This window comes from Acomys russatus, chromosome 20, assembly GCF_903995435.1.
Source record: "Acomys russatus chromosome 20, mAcoRus1.1, whole genome shotgun sequence".
In the NCBI taxonomy this organism is placed as follows: domain Eukaryota; kingdom Metazoa; phylum Chordata; class Mammalia; order Rodentia; family Muridae; genus Acomys; species Acomys russatus.
Window position 1 is genome coordinate 45,768,053 of NC_067156.1, and position 21,622 is coordinate 45,789,674.

A 21,622-nucleotide genomic window follows, 5' to 3' on the forward strand; every position below is an offset into this window, starting at 1 on the left:
TAAAATTTCTCTTTCCGTTACTCCCTATTTTAATTATATTCACTTAATATTGGCTTCTCCAAAGATTATAGCATTATTTTGTTAATGATTGGCCAGTTAGCCTAAAATGAATAAAACATATGTTTTTATTTATAAAGTCATTATAGATTATGACTTCCAAAAGGAGAAAAAAACTCACAAAAGAAGCAAATCCAACTTATTCTGTCTGAAATTTCACTCACAGGGTACAAGGGCAAAAAGCTCACTAAAAATAATTTGAAATGAGCAAAAGATAAAGTGACCTTCCCTTTTGATTATTGCCTCTTGATTTAATTACCTCAAGATGCTGTAACAAAGAGCCGTGGGCTGAGTGGGTTATAAATAATAGAATTTGCTACTCAGAGTTCAAGGCTGGAAGTCTGTGCTCAGGAGACCAATATGGTTGGGTTCTGATGAGGCACTTTTATGAGCTGGAAACTCCTGTCTTCTGTGTCCTTACATGGCAGAGGGAGAGGGAGCAAGGCCCCTCAGGGCTCTCACAAGCACACTAATCTCATTTATGAAGATTGTGCCCTACTAACCTCAGCCAACTCTAATTACCTCACAGTGGCCCCACTTCCTAATCACATCACCATATGGAGTCAGGTTTCAACATCAGACCTTCGAAGGAAGGACAAACACCAGCCAACAGGGTCTAAACAGGACGGAAATTAAGCCCTAAAGTACCAAGACAACAGTGAAGACAGAAAGTTGAACACTGAGATTCCTGAAGCGCCACTTGATGGCTTCATCCAGTGACCGAAGTCAGCTGCTGAGAACCAGGGTGATACTAGAGGCAGAAAAGATCTCTCATAGGAGCCTTTCACTCAAAGTTGGACCTCACAGGACTCCAAGTGTGGGACGGAGGAACATAATTTATACACGCGAGGAGAAAGCGAGGAAGTGTCTATAACAGTGTAAGGCCGACATGGAAAATGAAGTTTCCTGAGAACTTGCAGTGCAAAGCAAACCCACATACGTGCAGCACCCATGTCACCTAAGTGTGAAGCCGCAAACCCCCTGGAGATTTTTGTCTTAATACAGGTATCAATGTGGTTGATGCATGCTGAAGGAAGCAAATTCCATAGACAGTCCCCCTTCAAGCCACGTCTCAAAAGACTTGGGGGACTCAACAACTACAATGTTAAAAATAAACCAGGAAACAGAAAGAACGCAGACATCATACAGCAAACACCACGGTGAATAAAACATCAGATCAGTATATAGGTTGTGTCACACACAGAAAATGTAAACAGAATTTCATAAATAGCATACTTACTATATTTATTTATCTTCTTAGGAAACCATTTAAAAGTACAGAGAAAGACTCTGGTCCCAAAGAAAATAATTCACTTGGCTTCAGAAAGCCCTTATTCCCAGAATATATAAAACTGTAATTTTCTGAGTATTTAAAAAGTCAAGTAAATATTCTTGATTAGTATAAAACAGTAACACATTTAGATATATTACCCACATATGACAGCATTTTAAGTGGATTTGAAGAACCCTGTAACCCCTCTTTTGCCTACGCTATTTTGTCTAAAATTAGTAACAGTTTTACTTTGATCTTTAACTATTGAAGTCTTATTTGTGGGAAGGCCTTTTAATCCCTATTATTCCTTTATATGTACTGTGTTTTGTTTTTTATGGAACTTTTCACATGGATATTACAAGTGAGAATTTGTATTTTCATATATTCTTTCATACAGTTTTTGGTAATTGTCTTCTGCAGGAAATAATTTGCTTCATTTGTCTTCTCACACTGGTTGGCTGAGAGCTGTGTCTGCTATTTCCTCATTGCACCATCGCTGAGAAGGACAGTGTTTGGACTCCTTTTTTTTTTTTCCACTACTATTACCTTGTGTCTTGTTTTCTTGCTCAGTTTAAGGTTTGTCAGGTATTAAGTCGCCCCAGATAACCAACGTTGGATGTTGCCGGTTGCCTCCACCATTGATTCACTCCTCTGTCGGTTTTTTTTTTTTTTTCATTTGCTTTTGAGGTTTTATTGTTCTCCGTTTGAGGTTTCATTGTTCTCCGACCACAGATAAAAACAGAAGAGTAACTTTAGCTGCCTCCTCTCCTCGCATGACACTTCGGAGCTACGAAAGTGCCTCTGCACCCACTTTAGGCATCTTTCACAGTGCACTTTCAGCCCAAGCTGTTTTTACAAACCCATTGTGATTTCTGCTTGGATCTCTGAGCTATGTGTGAAATACACTTAATTTACAGATATTCTGAGTATTCTGTCATGCATTTCCAGTGTTAGGTCCTGGGGTAAAAGAATATATGCAGCCAGGCATCAATTGAGGCCTGGTTTATCACCTTTGGCCTGGAAATTCTGAAATTTCCAGTTACGATCTTCACTGTCAGTTACAGTACACCAGTTCAAGGTTTCTACATACTTACAGATAATCTTTTTTGTCTGATCAACTGGGGAAAGAAGAGTAAAGAGGTGTGTGTGTGTGTGTGTGTGTGTGTGTGTGTGTGTGTGTGTTAGTGGTACATGCATGTGTACAATCTCTCTCTCTCTCTCTCTCTCTCTCTCTCTCTCTCTCTCTCTCTCTCTCTCTCTCTCTCTGTCCACTCCTTTTAGAAAGAATCTCTCAGTGAACAAAAACTCACCATTTTGGCTGAATTTTCTGGTCAGTATGCTCCCAGGATCCACACCTCCGAATGCTGGAGTTACAGGCATGATCAACCATACCCTGCCTTATATGTGCACTCTGACTGGCATTATCAACCATACCCTGTCTTGTATGTGCACTGTAGGAATTCACCTTCCTGTTCTCATGTTTGTCCAGGATGCACTCTTACCCATTGACCCATCTGGCCAGCCCTTCATGTGTCACTTAAAATTCAAATTAATTGTAAGTTGGAAACATTTATGTAATTGTAAGATAGCAATACTCCTGAAAGCCCATGCTGTAAGGCATATATATAGCCAGTGAACCATTTTCTGAATGTTGCCTGCTTCATTTTTCCATCCTCTTAATCTTGGTCTTTCTTTTTAAGGCATAGGTTTATAAACTGGAAATATCAGGGTCTTTCTGTCTTCAGAGCCTGACAACCTCCAATGTTCTCAGTCCCTTTAAGCCTGATATAATAATGGACATGCTGAATTGATTTTCTAATTGTTCATTTCTTCTTTGAATCAGTTTCCCTATTTATCTCACTACTATTGAGCAGGGTAGTTTCTACTACTTTATTTTATCTCATTGACTTGCATATTAGATAGATATACCTAATGTTTTGTATTTTGTTGATTGATCTAGCCCTTACAATAGGAATTTTGATTTGCTGTTGGATCCTTTCAAATTTTATTTTAACTTTTTATGCATAATGTAAGTTATTAAGTACTGCATCTCGCCTTCACCTGCTCTTTCACTGTTATGTGCTTTATTTCCACATCCACACCCTTCGTTTACTTTGCAGTGTGTTTTAAACACCCTAATACATTGTAGTCACTTGCTGGAAGGCACCAATCTCTGAGCAAATGAATTGATCTAGAAGAGATATTTTATGTGTTTCTACAGCTACCATAGCTACACTTCTACTCTCTCACACACATTCCCACCTGGTACTGTTTTCTGTCAGAGTGAAGAATCCTTCAACTTCTTTTGGAGAACAAGTCTGTTGACAATAAATTCCTAAGGTTTTGTCTGAAATTCTACTCATTTTACCTTTGTGTCTAAAAATATCTTCACTAGGTATAGAATTATAGTTTTTGTTAGCATTAATTTTTAAGTTATTGAAAAAAGTTCCTCTTTTGCATATTAATATTTTTCTAATTTTAATTAATTTTTGTGAATATAACATATTATATTATTTACTCCCCCTCTCTTTTCTCCATCCAAACCTTTTCATAAACCACTCCTTCTGTTTCAAATTCATGGCTTCTTTTTTTCATTAGTTATTATTGTATGCATATATGTATTTGTGTATTCACATGTATTTCTAAACATAACCTCAGTTTACTTGTATGTATGTTTTCAGTGCTTGACCATTTGGTATTGGATAAGCAATTGGGTATTTCTTCCCTGGAGAAGACTATCTCTCCCATTCTGAGCAATTTCTTAGTTGCCTCTAGTTCTTTGTGTAGGTTTGAGGCCTCACGGGCCGGGCCATTCACATATACTTTGGCATGTCTGTTGGTTTCATCCTTGTTCCATTCATGTTTAGACAGTCGTGTTAGTAAAACTCTATGGGTGTAGCTTTTGACATTTCTTAGATACACAATCTCACACCAAATTGCCTGTTCTCTTGTCTCTTTGCAGTCTTCTGGCCACCTCTTCCACCATGATCCCTGAGCCTTAGGTTTGTGTTGTAGACCTAAGAGTTGGGGCGCCCCAGCTCTACATTTTGATTGATTGTGGTTTTCTGTAATGTTGTCTATCTGTTACAAAGAGGGGTGAGAGCTATAATTATCTATGTGTAGCCGGACAAATGTTCAGAATGTAGTAAAGTGGCAGATGTATGTTCTTCTCCAAAAAATTCTCTAAATTCTCTAGCCCAGGGAGTTGACTGGGTTCCTTTCACTGGCATTATTTCTAAAAACACATGAACATTCTATGTGTAATTTAATGCTTTGAAATTTCCATACATGAGGATTGTATTTATACCATTCCTACCCTGTTTCTCCCCCATAACTCTTCCTGTGCCCCAGGTCTCTCTCAAATTTAGTACCTTTTCTTTAATTATTGTTACATATCTGGGTACGTATGTGTGCAGTTGCTGAGTCTTGTATCTGTATTTAGGGCTGGAGAGCCTATGGGGCCTCATCCATGGGAAGACTGATTCTCCCACCCACAGCAGCCGTTATGTACCTGTAGCTCTTTATCTAGAGATGGACCCTTGAAAGACTTCCATTAGTGTTGTCATTGTACAGATCTTATTTAGACAGCCATGTTGTTGAGAGTTCATGGCTGTGGCTTTCCTGTCCCCCAAGACGGACATCTTGTTCCTCTGTTTCTTGCAATGCCCCCTCTTTTTCCATGATGTTTTCTGCACTTTGCATTCACATGTTATGTTTTAGATACATCGGTTGGTGTTGGGTACCCAACAACCCGTTGTTCTCTCTATTTTGGCCATTTTGGATTTCTGTAATGTTCTCCATCAGCTGTGAAAAGAAACTTCATTGTTGGGTGGTGGAAACTACATTTTATGCATTTTTTAAAATGCCCACAAGTAACAGATTTATTTTTCTTTCTGGCCACTCTAAACTATGTCATCTCGATCACCATGTTACCTGTATGGCTCTGTGTGTGTGTGTGTGTGTGTGTGTGTGTGTGTGTGTGTGTGTGTGTGTGTGTGTTGTGTGTATGTGTGTGTATTTGTGTGTTTTATTATATGAGTTCCTTGTACTTTTTTAAACCTGGAGGTGTTTTTATTTTAAGAAAATGTAAAATACTTTTAAATACTTTGCCCTGACATACTTGGTATGTCCTAACCCTTTTCTGAAATTCCAGTCTCACCAGTATATCCACACAGTGGTTCCCACATGTCCGCCTTGCACTGTTTCCATTCATCTGGTCTCTCTTCTCTGACTTTTAGTTCTTCCTACGATTATGTCTTTGTTTAGAGTGTTTTTAAGCCCATTCATTAAGTTCAGTGTTCGGTATATCATGTTTTCCTGTTCTAAGACATTTGATTTGATTATTTTCCAGCTCCCGTTGATCTCCAATATTACATACCTTCCTATAAATGTGTGTCCATACTTAAAGGCTTGGTTCACTGGTTCTACTATCTCTAAGGTTCTTGAATCTCGATTTACTCTTGAGTTTCCCCTAATTATTATAGGTCGATATGGTGGCCATATCCCCAGCAGGTCTTTAACTGGGTGGCGAACATGGTTAACATAGCATGGATCTGGATCAGTGGCTGTATTATATTTTCTTTATTACTGATTATAAATTTCATTTGCTAAAGAGTTCTTTTACTTCTGGATCAGCATTACACATGCTGAAACTGCATAGACTCACGTTGCTTTCCTTTTTGGTTTATTTATTGTTTATTATAATTTATTCAGATTACATCCTGATTGGTATCCCCTCACTTGTATCTTCTGATTCCCACTCTTCCTCTTCTGCCCTATTCCCCTCCCCTAGACCCCTGACAGAAGGGGACCTCTTTCCCCTCCATATGACCACAGCCTATCAGGTTTCATCAGGATAGCATACTTCCCCTTCTTCTGTGTGACTCCTGACCTCCCCACCAAGGGGAGTGACCAAAAAACTGGTACCAGAGTTCATGTTAGAGGCAGTCCCCGCTCTCCCTATGACCTTGGAGGATGAGCTGTCCATTGGCTAGATCTGAGTAGGGGAGTCTAGATTTATTGCATGCATTGTCCTTGGTTGGTGCAACAGTTTGTGCAGGTCCCCTGGGTCCAGATTCTCCAGCTTTGATGGATCCTTGTGGGGCTCCTGAACTCTCTGGGTTCTTCTATTCCACCATTCTTCCATACTATTCTCACCTGGAGCCGAGCAGTGAGTCCCAGCATCTGTCTGACTCAGGTTGCTTTAATAAGAAATTGCTAATTATTTTTTAACTTGGCTACCTGCTTTTTTAGGTTCTCTATATTAAGAAGCAACTCAGCTTGTGATTACCCAGACTTTGTATTTTTTTTTTTTTCTCCATACCTATTTTAACTAAAAAATTTAGAACGTCTAAAACCCTTAGGCTCTCTGGGCAGTTGTTCATTTCCCGGCTTTGGGGAATCACACCCTATTTGTTTGAAGCTGAATATTCAGCTATACAGTCAAAGGCTCCCTGGAAATGCTTTTTCTCTTGTAACTCACACCTCTCCAGTGCTCCATAAAACACATGCTAGCTTTCTCAGCAAGCTTGGACTCCATTCTCTGTGCCTCCCACCCTTGGGAAGCCTTCTCTGCTTGTGCCCTGGTAAATGTCCTCAGGAAGACCGCCAGGCAATCATAGAGATTATGCCAGCTTTGTCCTCCACCCTCATCGAGAGCTGGAAAGCTGACTCTCCATACATTGTCCTAGTGAGCAGAGCAGTTCCACTGATTGCCAGAAGCAAGGTTTTCAAAAATATGTTTTTCAAGTTAATGAGGTAAAAAATAAAATCAAGAAACATGATATGTACAGACTCCTGCTTCTGAATGAAGTGGCCCTTGAACCTATAAATTGTGGGATTCGCACGTACATGTATATGCCATTTTCTAGGAAACATTGAAAGCCAAAACATGAATGGAGTGAATATTATGTTCCATAAAGCCCAAGGGGAGTTTTTAAGGCATTTTTATTAGAGATTTTCAGAAACTGTAAGTTGATAATTGTAACCTGAAATACAAGCATGGAAATTGGAAAATATTGACCAATGTGCAACACTAGATAAAAACATTTCTTGAAATACTTAATATAATTTACAGATGCTAAACCTTACAAAAATATCCATTTGTTGTTTGTTTTTTTTTTTTCCCAGAAGTTTTAACATTGTTTAAGGAATGTCTTTTTGTTGGTGGTAATAAACGCTGGCAATGTTTTGAGATGTTTAGATCAACAGATTTCCCTTTCAGTAAAAATTAACAATTAAACATCGATCTCACAAAAATAAGGATATGCATGCTTGTTAAACTTCCCTTTAGACATTAGCATATGATAAAAACTATTTTGTAGGGAAGATTGATGCAGTGAGTTTCATGTTTTCATAATCGTGTTGCTTGTATTGATGGGAGTACACGCAGTAGAACAGCTTTTGGTGGAGGAGAAAAACCTTCCCAGGTGAATGATATTTAAAGGAGACATAAGTACCTGATAGATGCTGAAAATTCCTTTGACTTCATAGCCCCGAGGCCAGTGACTGACTTAGCATTTCAGAGTTTGAAGACGCATTGCAATGCCTTCAACAAAATAATGTCAGGAGGATGTTCATCAGTAGCGTTGCTCCCACTCCTCATGCAATTCATCTTTTTATAGCTCTTCGAGATGCCAGCAAACAGTCTATAAACAGTGACTGGAAGATAGAGCACTCTGGAGCGTTCAGTCTAGCGGGGACTACAGTGCACTACGTAAGACGAGGCCTGTGGGAGAAGATCTCTGCCAAAGGTCCCACGACCACACCTTTACATCTCCTGGTAAGAGGAAGAAATGGCATAGTGTTGCAGAACCAGCTTCGCGTGGCAGAGACATTCCTGACCTCCCCTCCCAACTCCCTCCTCTGCTCTCTCCCTCCCACCCTCCCTCTCCTCCCTCCTTTCTTCCTTCCTTCCCTGTCTTTCCCTCCTTCACTCCCCCTTTTTCTACCTCTCCCCATCTGTTTTTAAAATCAGAATTGTCAGAACAGCATTTAAGATTGTTTTAGAGATGAGATATTTGTAGGCATTTTTAAATACTTTAAACCATGACGTCTGAAAATAGTAATTATTAAAAGTGGAGCAAGATGTTGTAGGGAATTAACAAACAGAGTGGAAACGATCACCAAAGAATAAGAAACTGTTTCCCCACAAACCAGAATGGATATTCATCAAGACAGAGCTATAGCGTGGAAATTCCAGCAAGGCAGCACCCATCTGATGGGACTCACCTGTGTCTGTAGAATGTGCCTTTAATAAAGCATTGGTTTGAGAAGAGGAATAGGTAAACACATCTTAAAGGAACTCTTGGTCTCCTCACTGTGTTTCTCCCTAGGTTAATGAATTATCTGTAAATGACTATGAATACTGCACTGTTTGCAACTGTCATGTTGTTTATCATGTAGCAAAAGACTAAATGTGCATCAAGAGGGGGCCGAAACGCAAAGGACTAGAACAGTGGGATTGTGTCTGGGCTGCTGGGTCGGTCTTGGGCCTTGATCAAGGCTCTCAGAGCTGATGGGAAAGTACCCAAAGGAGTGACTGAACAGACAGAATGAGTTTTTACTCTAGTGGCAAAAGGAAATATAAAATTCAAATACCTCAACATTTTTCTATATACTCATGCACAGAAAACCACTCTAACACAACGAATTCACTTGTTTGTAGTGGCACGTGTCACGTTATTTAACATCTTCACTGCAGCTGAATTAATCTTTAGCTACAGAAATCCCTGTACCTTATTCTAGGATACAGATTCAAATCACACCGTAGTTTACTGCCTGTCTTATTTTGATGGACCTGTTGTTGGGGGCTCTTTTTTAAATGTACCTTCTGATTGACGTGGCTTGGGTCAGAACCTGAGATTCACTTATTTCCCACAACTCCCACTTGTTATCTACTGCCGCTGGTCCCGAAACCAAGATTTGAATTTCCAGGCTTCATATAACTACAGACTATTTGCTTCAATAGGAATAAAAAGGCGAAGTGAGAAGTGTGTGTACTTCCTGCACAGAATAAATAGTACATGTCTATTCTGTACGTCTTGGTTCATAAATATATATATATGGCCTTTAAATAATCATTTTATGCATCTCCTCACTATTACTTTGCATCCTATTTGACAATTTCAACAAAAAGATCCACTCTGTCCTATATTGTCTAGACAAACAAACAAACACAAATATCTGTATTGTGGGTAAAATACTTAGTATTGTCTTTGGCTGAATCTTGTAAGATAATATCAATGGCATTTTTAATGATTTAATATCTAAAAATACTACCATATGTGACAGCATTCTATAACCATATATGTTTTAACCTACTTAAGAAAAATACAAGACTGAGAATTCTTCCGGGCCTCTGTTTAAAATGTGAAAACAGTATATATCAGACCTCAGAGTCAGAGAATTTTCTTGCAGCAGTGCTCTTAATCTGACTAGCAATTGCCAGGGCTTTTCCTGGAATCATGAATCGCAAATGACTCGGTGAACTGGATCTAAAAAGGAGCTATGTGTGTGACCTGGATTTATTTGGTAATCCAAAGGGAACTGTACCTCTGAGATATTTTTCTTTAATGACTATTGCAGATTGAAACCCGGTTCTGACTTGGAAGGCAGTGTCTGTTGCTGCCATTCCTCAACGTGTGCTCTTGACTGTAACGTGCTCACACTTTCCTTCTGCAAGGAATTCTGCCAAGTCAAATGGTTTATGAAAGAGCTCATGGTTTTGTGGCCAATCGCATAATTCTAAATTACATTAGATGTTCATTGCAGTTTGAACTTCTATCAATGAAAAGGTAGCTTATGAAGAAAACCAGGAATTTTTTCATATAATTAGGTAGGGTGGCAAATAAGTCTTATTAATTAATAGTCATTTCATCAAATTTAAATTTAAATGGTTATATTGACATAACAATAAAAATATTTAAATTTCTACCCTTTATTAGGTTGAAAGTAATTTATAATTGGCAATATCTGATGAAATATTTAATCCAAAATCAGTATTGAGATGTACTCTGACTTGGTACCCGTAGGTTTCACATTTGTGAACTTAAAAACTATTAATTCTATTACAAGATAATGTTCATAAAGTAAGTACACCAGCTCCAAAATCCTCTAATCAGATATATCATAGCACTCCTTTTGATGTGATGAACAAAATCTGAGAGAAAGTAAGGAAAAGTCAGTTTATATGTTCATACTTAACATTGGGCTCCTTTATGTGTTTTTGCAAGTTGTGTTATCTCTGAATCACCTATAACTATAACTAATGTAGATAAAGGTTAAATAGTTAATATTTCTCCCCACCAACCCAATTTTAAAATATATGTATAATTTTATGTACCAAATGTTTGGACAGATTGTCAGATCGATAGATGTTACATGTTTCATATGGTTAAATTTAACATGTTTCATGAAAACAAATTTCTAACAAACATACATGTTCATTTACTCCCCATTGTTTAAATATATGCATACATTATATATTGGATACTGGTGTAAGCCAAAATGTCATAATCCCTACTTGTAGCTCAGCATGGTGTAAACTCAAGTTCATGCCCATTGACCCATTTTAGTTTACTAAACGTTTTGTGTATTAGAGTGCTGCTACTAATCTAACGTTTATTTAAATTCCATTAAACATACACATTGCCAAAATTTTAAGATAACTGTAAACATCCAGAGAGCAGAACTGTCACCCTTCTAGTGGCTCGGAATTTGCCTACCATTTCTAATAGCAACGTCCAGTCTCCAGCCTTACCCTGTGCCTTAGCCAAGGTTGCTTCTGCTCTCATAAAACATCATAACATCCAGAAGAAAGGTTTAATTCGGTTGTAATTCAGTCAAGGCATGAATTGAAAGCAAGACCGTGTAAATGGGAACGGAAGCAGAGGCCATGCAGGTGTGCCGCTTGCTGGTTTTCTCCTCCTGGCTTGCTCAACCTGCTTTCCTTTACCACCAAGAACTGCCTACCAGGGTGCTACCATGCACAGTAGGCTGAGCCCTCTCATGTCCATAAGAAATCAAGATAATATCCTACAGACTTGTATGCAGACAGCTTTTTATACAGACATCTTTTTTAATTGAGGGTCCCACTTCCCAAATGACTCTAGCTATTTCAAGCTGGCATAAAACTGGACAGCAACAGCACACCCCATATTGACTGAATGAGTTTTCTGTCTTTTTATTTTAAATGAGTGTGGAAAAATCTAAGGTTGATTTTGATGTTATATCTTGACATTAGATGCAATACACATCCCTTTGAACACATAATATATATATGTATATATATATATATATATATATATACACACATACACACACACACACACACACACACACCACGCTTTGGGAAGTGGTCTGCCAAATCAAAAGAAATGATCAGATATTTCTTATTTCATTCAAGTGAGCTTTTATCATGATGTATTTAGCTCGCAGGTGGCTCTCCAGTCTTTTGAAAAGTATAACATTTCAAACCATTAAAGGTATTGTCGCATGAATGCTGTGAATCAAAGGTATATGTTCATTGTGCAGTTAGTATTTTTAAGTATCAATATCTTTGTAGATTTTCTCATGGAATGTGCTCTCCTGAAATCACGTTCTTTAACCGCTCTCTATGCCGTAGGTCCTCCTATTTCAAGATCAGAATTATGGTCTTCACTATGAATATACTGTTCCATCAGAACCACTTCCTGACAATCAGAGCTCTAAGGAGCCAGAACCCCTCTTCCTGTGGACACACGCAGGCTGGGAGGATTGCAATGCCACATGTGGAGGAGGTGAAGAAATTTTAACCTTCTTTCTTTTCAAAACTTCAGTTGTTATCTGATTAATCACTGATAGTTACAATAGATGTAAAATCTCTTATTTACGGTTCTAGATTCCAGAAGGGTTTGTAAACTACATCCGTTATAATGTGTGAACAACCTGAACATCCAAACTATTTCATGGGGGAAAAACTTAATTAAACTGAAAAGGCTACTGACCATTGTTCCATTTTACCCCATTAGACTGGTTGTTGTATGTATTCCATAGGAAGATTTGTGTTTGTTACAGCAAACCAGGTTCCAGAGATACCATTCAGGCTGTGATGTACAGTTTATTACTACCACCATCTGATAAATACTTTCAGCAAAGAAGCTGGATACAAAATTAAATCACAAGAATAAATAGTTTTTCTATATACAAATGAAAAATGGCCCAAGGAAGAAATCAGGGAAACAACACCTTTCACAACATGCTTAATATAGAATATCTTGGGGTAACTCTAACCAAGCAAGTGAAAGCCCTGTGTTATAAGAACTTTAAAACTTTGAAGAAAGAAATTAAGCAGGATATCAGAATATGGAAAGATCTCCAATGCTCGTAGACTGATAGGGTTAATATAGTAAAAATGTCTATACTACCAAAAACAACCTATAGATTCAATGCGATCTCCATAAAAATTCCAACACAGGTTACCACAGATCTTGAAAGGACAATTTTCAGCTTCATATGGAAACATACACACACACACACACACACACACACACACACACACACACTAACTTAAACCATCTTGAATAATAAAAGAACTTTTTGAGCTATCATTATACCTGGCTTTAAATTGTACTACAGAATTATAGTCATAGAGACAGCATAGTATTGGTACAAAAAATTAAAAATATTAAATTTTATCAATTTTAATGTATATCAGCCCATAAAACTGACAGGCATGTACTGAATGAATGAGTGTTTTGACAGACTCATATATTGAGTTTGTTTTTAATTTGTTTGTGCCCTACAGATGTGCATGCAAAGTAAACAATTCAATTCCTTCATTTCCTGAGCTTACTAATTATAAAGTAATACACTATTACCCATGAATATAGAAGCACCCAAAAATTGGGGCCAGTGTTTTCTATTTCTATGTTAGATATTAAGAGGCGAAGGAACAAGAGTTACTCCAGCATAAAACATGAGTGTGGGAAATCTCTCAATTTGACCATTCTCTGAGGAGCGCCTGCGTCCTAGATTTTGTGTGTATCCTACTCCAATGCTTAATTCCATGTATTAACAGTTGACACAGCTCCATGCAGCAGATGCCTTTGAGGGATAAAAGAGAATCTTCAGTGTGTAGAATTATTATACCTATGTAGGGAGCAGGATATTAAATGGTTTGTGCCAGGAACTGAAACATCTGTTTTCTGGGTTAAAAACAACAAACAAAGAAACAAACAACTGTCTACACTCATAGCCTAAATGTTCCTAAAGAAGTGAGGAAGGCACCAGAAGAAACCGGCATAGCTGTCGGGAGAGCACATGGGATAGAAGAAGCAGAAAATAGATGCCCAGATAAGCAAAGCTGCATGAAATTATGCCAAGGTCAAAAATAAGACAAGCAATGAGGAGAATAAACAGGAGAGGTGAGAGGCAGGGAGCAGGTGCACTGTAAACCAGATTTTCAGAAAAGCCCTCCACAGAAGTGATACTGAATTGAGTTCTTAAGGCAGAACAGCAGCTGTAGCTGTAATATGGAAGGGAAGCAAGGGTAGAGCTGATAGGCAGAGAGTGACAGGGTGCCTCCTCTGCCCTCCTTCTGTGGGTGATAAGAAATCCAAAGGAAGGGTGGGAAAGCCATGACCGAGCATCCTCAGGTGTGAAAGCATCTTTCTGATCCTCAGCTGAAAGTGAACTAGATAGAGAAAAAGGGTAGGTGGTGCACTGAAGCAACAGAGGGACCAGGCTTATGAGACCTCTTGGAAGCCGTAGAGGAGAAGTGATGAGCTAGATGTGAAGCTATAAGACTTTGGGGGTGGGGCTGAGCTGATGTCTCCAAATGGCAGAACGAAGTCACCATTAGCTTACAAAGGGAAGTCTGAAATGTCGGGGTTAGGAGGACAGATAGCAGCTGCTGAAGGTGGAGAGGCATTTCCTTAGTGGTGCAGCCACCAGTGAGATAAGCGCGCTTCAGTAGCTGACCCCACACAAAAGCGTCCTAACAGTGGAAAGGGGACTAGTTAGAAAGAGGAACGGGGTTCGTGAGAGTGAGAGGGGCAAAAAGGTAGTGGTGAAATGGGAACGAATATGATCAAAATACATTGCATTCATGTTTAAAAACGCAAAAGCTAAAATATGAAAAAGAGAAAGTGTAATAGCTAAAGACAGGACCTCTTAACTCAATAAGTATTGATAAAAGAAGAGAGAAGCAAGTGTGGCAGTAGCTAGAAGGGATTAAAGTCTAAGGGCTTTGCATTTGTTGGTTCCAATAACAGGCATTGCACATCGTGTGTCAATGTGCATTTTCTAAAGGAGGACATCAGGCTAGAGAGTGATAAATTGCTGGGATAATACCCAGCTGGAGTGGGAAAGACCGGAATGAGTAAGTTGACTTGACAAAAACCATGGACAGCCTGTCACTAGTCACAGGAAAACAAGCCGTTTGGGGGCACATGTAGTTCCTCTTCAGCTGTGGTCATTCTCTCCACAAAGGCCACTTTGCAGAGAGTGAGGGTGCCAAGGTCCATAGAGGAGCTTTGCAGAGAGAAATATGAAGTGACCACTTAGAAAAAGGCAAGAAGACTGGAGTTGTTACACGTTAGCTGGATGGGTATCTTTAGGTTAGATGACAGACCATGGGTCAGCAATGAGCAGTTCTTCAAGGCCTGCTCTTGGGCATATTTCATAGCGTCCAGCATCTTATAGCAACTGGTTACCAGCAGGAAGTAAGAACAGCAGCAGCTGGTGCTCTCATGCAGGCCTTTGGGTGACAGTGGTGGCACTTCTTAACTCCTCTCGGGTGGTGGCTTGAAGGAGACGTTATCCATAAGTCACCCAAATGCCTGCATTTGGATACACTGCCCCCAGTTCTGAAGTCTCAAACACTACATGCCTTCCCAGTTAGCTCTCTCTACCTCCTGCTTGCAGCTCAGGAAGTCAGCTCTCAGCTGCTGCTCCACTGTCTTGCACTCTAACCCTCTGACACCATAAGCTCTCAATAAATTCTCTTATAAGTTGCCTTGGTCACACTGTCTTCTCACAGCAACAGAAGAGTAACTGATGCAAATAGTAAGTGCCAGTTCCTCCATCAAGGCCAGTGGCCAGTGGTACAGCATGTGAGCCTTGGCTATAGACATTTTCTCTAAATACTTAGCAGTTCCCTGGAACCCTTTTAGAGAACAGGGCTTGCGGCTTCTCTTCTGTGGCTTCTTACCACCCTTCAACCTCCTTTACGCATCTCCATGACTCTTGCTGTGGCTGCTCTCTTAAACTCTCCAACTCCTTCTTGTTATAGTTGCTGAGCTGCCAGGTAGAAGACAAATACTCCAGGCCCTTCCTTGTTCCTGCAATTGCTGCTGCTATTGGCCAACAGTCTTTTTTTCTTTTTCTTTTTGGTTTTTCTTGAGACAGGATTTCTCTGTGTAGACCTGACTGTCCTGGACTCACTTTGTAGACCATGCTGGCGTCAAACTCACAGAGACCCGCCTGCCTCTGCCTCCCAAGTGCTGGGATTAAATGCGTGCGCCACCATGCCAGGTCTGGCCAACAGTCTTAAGACCTCTATTGCAGCTGTCAGTACATCTGCCTAGTCTGCTGCTTTTGCATCTTGACCTTTTAGCTGCCTATCTGTCCTTGCTGATTCTTTCTTGACCTTTTCTACTAGAAGTGGGCCAGACCTAACCATTCAAGAGAATCTTTGTATTAGGACTACAGTAACAATACCACAGGGGCCTCATTAGAGGGTGTGTCTCAGCCAACTGCAGGGTAGGGTGGTGTGGAGCTGACCAAATCTGTGTGCAGAGAATAGGTGTTCTCATAACCACGGCAGACACTCACGCCAATGAGGATTTGTGTTTGCTCCAATCATGACCTTGTCCTTTCAGTGTCAGTAATAGCAGTCCCTCCACTAAGCCATTAGGGAAAGTGTCCCCTTCTAATGTAGAGAAATGGCTCAGGTGCCCTTGAGTTTTCTAAGTGTGGTGCTATCAAAAAGTCAGTAGAAAGTGTTTGAAACAGTCCAGGCTGAACTTTGCATTTAGGAGAGTAGAACAGTTAAGGTCATTGTGTTTCTGTAAGGTCTTCATAGCATGTTCAAAACATCTGTGCTGGCAGAAGGGTAGTCTGGATGCCAGTTGGAGGACTAAAATTCTTCACAGACATGGAAGGAAGAGTGAGCAGCTTCCATAATATTAAGGGCTCAAATTTCCCTGTCGGCCAGTGTCTTTGCTCATTTACAGGAACATGAGAATCAAAGGGTTACTTACAATAGGAACTTAAATTATCATCAACACTGAGTGATTTTAACCAAGTTTATTAGGGCTGTGGTGATGGTTAACATCTGTCCAGTGCCCCAGGGAGAGGCTGGTCCTTTCATCTGCTTCTGAATGGGGACTTGTGTTTTGGTCTGTGGTAGCGCTAATGGTCCAGTTGAATTTCAATGCCATGAACTTATCATGGCTTCAATGGTGTAGTACCTTCCAGCTGTGTGCAGTTTTCAAATCCTCTTATAGAGTAAAATTGGAAATTTTCAAGTGAGTATGATAAAATAAGAAAGGAGTAAATGATGGAGTGCGCCTGTATGTGCTGAGTTCAAAATGGGTGTATGAAGAGGAAATTAAGGCTGCATGGGTTTGAAGGACCCTGAAAAGCTGGTAGTGTCCACAGGTTGTAGGATCCATTTGGATTTTAGAAATTGTCGATCTCTGTGCACTAACGGGATGAGAACATAAGATCATAGGAAATAGAGCAGAGAATATGGAAGTTACCAACAGTGGCCAGTGGGATGTCAAAGGGAGACATTGTCACCATAAAAGGAAATACCAGGTTGTTGGGAAGAAAAGAGGACCATGAACTGAGAAAACAGTACTGGGGAAGCCATTCAGATATTATAATTTTAAATTTTCTGTAGGAGCAGTGTCAAAAACAGGTCAACAATAAGCTGGGATCCAGGATCCAAGAGCAAAAAAGAAAGGGAGTGACCCCGAGGCTGGCATTTGACTGACTGTAAGAGTGAAGCTGTGGTAATCTGAAGCTAGAGAGATTCAGGTGGAGAGGGGAGTTGCAGGTAAACAGGGTCTTGTTGAGAGTTCTAAATCCCATATTATCTAGATCCCAAAGTACTGTCTATGAACAATAAAATGTTCCTGTGTGTTGAGAGTTCTAAATCCCATATTATCTAGATCCCAAAGTACTGTCCCTGTGGATGAAGGCAGCAGAGAAAAACAAGGACAAGAAACAGTGTGTTAAGGGAGAGTAAAGCAGCAGAGCATCCAAGGATGCAGAGAACAAAGGGACAGGAGTATGCATGTGGGGCATGTGTATCTTGGCCACCTGGAGCCTCCACAACAAAAGCAAAGCAGGGCAGGCAATGGGGACTTTACATAATATAGTTACATAAATCAAGGATGTAGGTGAACTCCACCAAGTGCATTCAAATCACTATTGGAACTGAACTTCTAATCAGTCATCACTGCCCCAAGGAATTTTTCTTTCTCCCTTGGTGCCCATGTCACCATGCCGTCAGTTCCCTCATTCTCCTAGCCTGGCATCTGATAAACATCCAAGTCTGTACTCCTCTACCTTGCCCCTTCTTCACAGGGCCATCTTCATTAATGGGTTCTTCTTGCATCCAACAGACAAGAAAAGAAAAAAAGAAAAAGAAAAAGAAAAGAAAGCATCAATAGAAATAACTATCCCAAATGAAAATGTACAGTTGCAAATTCTCTTTAATATAACTCCAGTATTCAGTCATGTCTGTTCTCCACTGTCTAGCCACTATGCCATGGTGATGGGAGGCTATGAAATGGGGGATAATAATAGAATTAGTAATCCACCTCATCACCAAGAAATCAGTCATTAAAACCTTACAACACTTTAAAGGAAAGGACTTACCCACTGCAATATGTTCATTTTTCTTTTCTCTGAAGTCATGGTCTGATAAAAGATGCATCAAACTTAGTTAAATACAATGTGCAATTCTTCAGTTTGGAAAGCAAATTGTTTAAGGTTAATAATCACTGATGTGGGTCTTAGGGAGTACTTTATCAATGTCTAAACATCAAGCAGTGGAGATTAATTACAGAGACTCTGAGTTCCTGAGTCAGTGGGAGTATGAAGTATTCCTCAACGTGACTTAATAGTCTGGGTGTGGGAAGTTGGAACAAATAGAGGATAATGACCTCCCAGTGTCACGTGTCCACATCGAGGTGCTCAGGATTAGACTCTAGGACATCTAAAGAAAGGTTTTCTTCTCCTTATACTGCTTCCAAGTATAGTTTGACGTCTTCACATAGCTCTTCCTGGTATAAAACTGGCCTCTATTGGCCATTCATGACTTCTGTCAAGAGGGATGCTTGAATGTACACAGTTAGATTAAAAACCTTAGCCTTTCTTATTCTCATTTCCCCTAGTTGCTTTTATAAAATGTCCCCACTACAGGTAGTGCTTACAGGGTCTGGTTTTGTGCAAACTTTCTGTGGACGGGGCTCCACTGTTTAGGCAACAGTTTTCAATGATCTCAGTGTTAATAGGGCACGTTTGTTTCTATGCCAAAATATTTCTAGGCTTTTGGGTATTATTTGCCTTTCAGTTCATAAAGTATATGGACATGAGTTCAAGAGTGGCACCATCCATAACTTTGCACTGTTGACTTTATTGCCAGAAAAAGCTTTTGTCATCTTTCAGCATATTTATGGATTAAATGCAAGTGGGTTCAAAGCACGGAACATTAGAAACAGATTCACAGGAGGTTCTTTTAACAGAAAGAGGAGGAATAATAGCATCTTTGGGAGAGGAGGGAGAACAAGTACCATCACTGGGCAGCATCACATTTCAGTGTTTGAAGGATTTCTCTCCTCATTGTGTGGTATAGAATTAAACACTCGGGAATAAGTGGAGAAAAGAAATTAAAATGTGTTATGCAGCAAAAATTTTATTATAGTTATCTTAAACTACATTTTAACATTATATAACATCAAGTTTATTAATATCAGTTATTTAAAAAATACAAAGACTTAAGAGAAATTCTTAAGGAATTCTATAAGTTAAAATTACTCCTAGAAAACATTTCCAACAATTTAACATTACATTTAGCACAGTGTATATGGTCGGGAGGGAGGAGAGACATAAACACGTGCTTGGTACACATTCACTGATAAAAGCATTTTCATCCTGGACTTTAAAAATACTAAGTTACAGCTGGGCATGATGGCTCGCACCTTTAATCCCAGCACTCAAGGAGGCAGAGGCAGGCAGAGCTCTGTAAGTTCAAGGCCAGCCTGATCTACAAAGCAAGTCTACAACAGCCAGGACTACACAGAGAAACCCTGTCTCAAAAAAAAATCAAACAAAGAATAAAACAACAACAAAAGACGAAGTTACAGGTATTATGGAAGGAGGGAGTAGAAAGTGGGGGACCTTGGCTGTGAAGGAAGGAAGGAGTAGAAAGAGCGGGACCTTGGCTACGAAGGAAGGAAGGAGTAGAAAGTGGGGGACCTTGGCTGTGAAAGAAGGAAGGACACTAATGCAGAAGGAGAGGGAGAAAGGATACAGGAATGTCAGTAAGGATGTTTAAATGTCATTAGAAAACACTACTTTGTAATATATTAAATATAATAAATATAGTAATATAGTAAATATGTGCATGTAAATTACACAGACACAGGCACACACACACACACACACACACACACGATAAAAATCCAAGCGCCAGACATAGGGAATTGTTGGTCCAGGAGACCCCGCCCCAAACAATATATACTATTGCCTTTGGTTGCTTCCCAGAACTTGAATGTAAACCTCTATTGCTGAAGACACCATACACTTAGACAACAAGGCTTTGAGGAAACAACCTGTAATTGATCTGGAAGACTCATTTTGGGGACTTTTATAATATCAGAAGGTGTTAGGCAGCTGCCATGGGTGAAATGTAATTTGGTAGTTCTACCTAGTAGTTTTAAAGCCTAGAAATCATAATAATGGGTCACATGCCAAGATCCCCCCAGTGAGGCAATGTGACACATTCATCTTAGTGATATTCATCCAACAGGAGACTCGTTGAATGAAGCCCCTGCTCAATGGAAAGGAGTTGGTTCCTGTTACTGTCACTGTAGCCAAATACCCCTGACTGGAGAAGTCATAGACCTTAGAGAGAACCTATCACTGCCAATTACCTAAGCAAATATGATTTCTAGCTGCATTCGAAATATTTGTTCATATGCCTAAGGAAAAAGAGAACACATTTAGAGAGGAGGACCATTACAGAGATGTACAACTAGAGAAACTGCCAAGAGTAGGTGAGGCACTTTGAGTGAGCTGTAACCCTCACAGGCTCACATATTCGTACACTGGGTTTCCGGTTCCTGGAACTGCCCAGGGATATTATGGAACCTTTTAAGAGATGGAACCTTGCTGGAGGAAGTGTGTAATTAGAGGTAGGATTTGAGAGTCTATGGCCTTGCTTCACTTGTAGTTCACACTCTGCTTTGTATTTGTGATGGAAGATGTGATGCCTTAGTTTCCTGCGCCTGCTGCTTGCTGGCCCACCTCCCCACCCGTGAAGTACTGATTTCCTTCTGGAGCTGCAGGCCAAAACACGTTCACCGTAAGGTGGTTCCGGTCTGAGTATTTTATTACAGCATGAAGTAACTGACGCAGGAGGTCACTGTGGGACAGTCAGCCTTACTTGAACCGTCTTTAGTGCAGTTCCACACCCAAGGCTCGGAGAACACCCTGGAAGAGGTGGAAAGAGTTGTTAAGAGTTGGAGAACCAGGATGTCAGCTGTGTGGTTGTGTCTGGCGGACACAACACAGCAGCTGCTTCCTTGAGGTCTCGACACTGTCGTTACCTAGCCAAGATTTGTGTAATGACAACGCTAGCAGGTATCACACTGTAGATGGGAGAAGCTTCATAATAGCTCACCAATGGATAAAGAGCTACAGGCAACCACTGGGGTATCAGAAAGGGACACTCAGTTTTCTCCAGGGGCAAGCCCTCTAATAGGCTATTCAATCTAAGAGATATATGTTTGTGTATGTGTGTGTATACACATATGTGTGTTGCATACAAACACGTATGTATGTATGCATGTATGTAACAATATTAACTTAGGAGAGACTGAATTTGAGAAGTGAGAAAGAACATGGGAGAAGTTTGGGGGGGAAGGGGTAGAAATGATGTAAATACAGAACTCATGGATAAAACCCTAGAAAATTAAATAAAACTATTTTATAGACATTGATACCAGTCCTCCTGTTTTTCCTTTTTTATATTTGTTTTTATTTTACATGTGTAGGTATTCTGCCTACTCATCTGTC

At 39.9% G+C, this 21,622-nt stretch overlaps 1 protein-coding gene across 1 annotated transcript in view; it reads left to right on the forward strand.

Annotated features, from left to right (window-relative positions):
* The window catches only part of Adamts19 (ADAM metallopeptidase with thrombospondin type 1 motif 19), a 203,366-nt gene that overhangs the window by 146,738 nt on the left and 35,006 nt on the right, over nucleotides 1–21,622 (forward strand). The window contains exons 17-18 of the mRNA XM_051163590.1: nucleotides 7,954–8,111; nucleotides 11,955–12,108. Of these exons, the coding sequence (XP_051019547.1) occupies nucleotides 7,954–8,111; nucleotides 11,955–12,108 (312 nt within the window). The remainder of the gene's footprint in view (nucleotides 1–7,953; nucleotides 8,112–11,954; nucleotides 12,109–21,622) is intronic.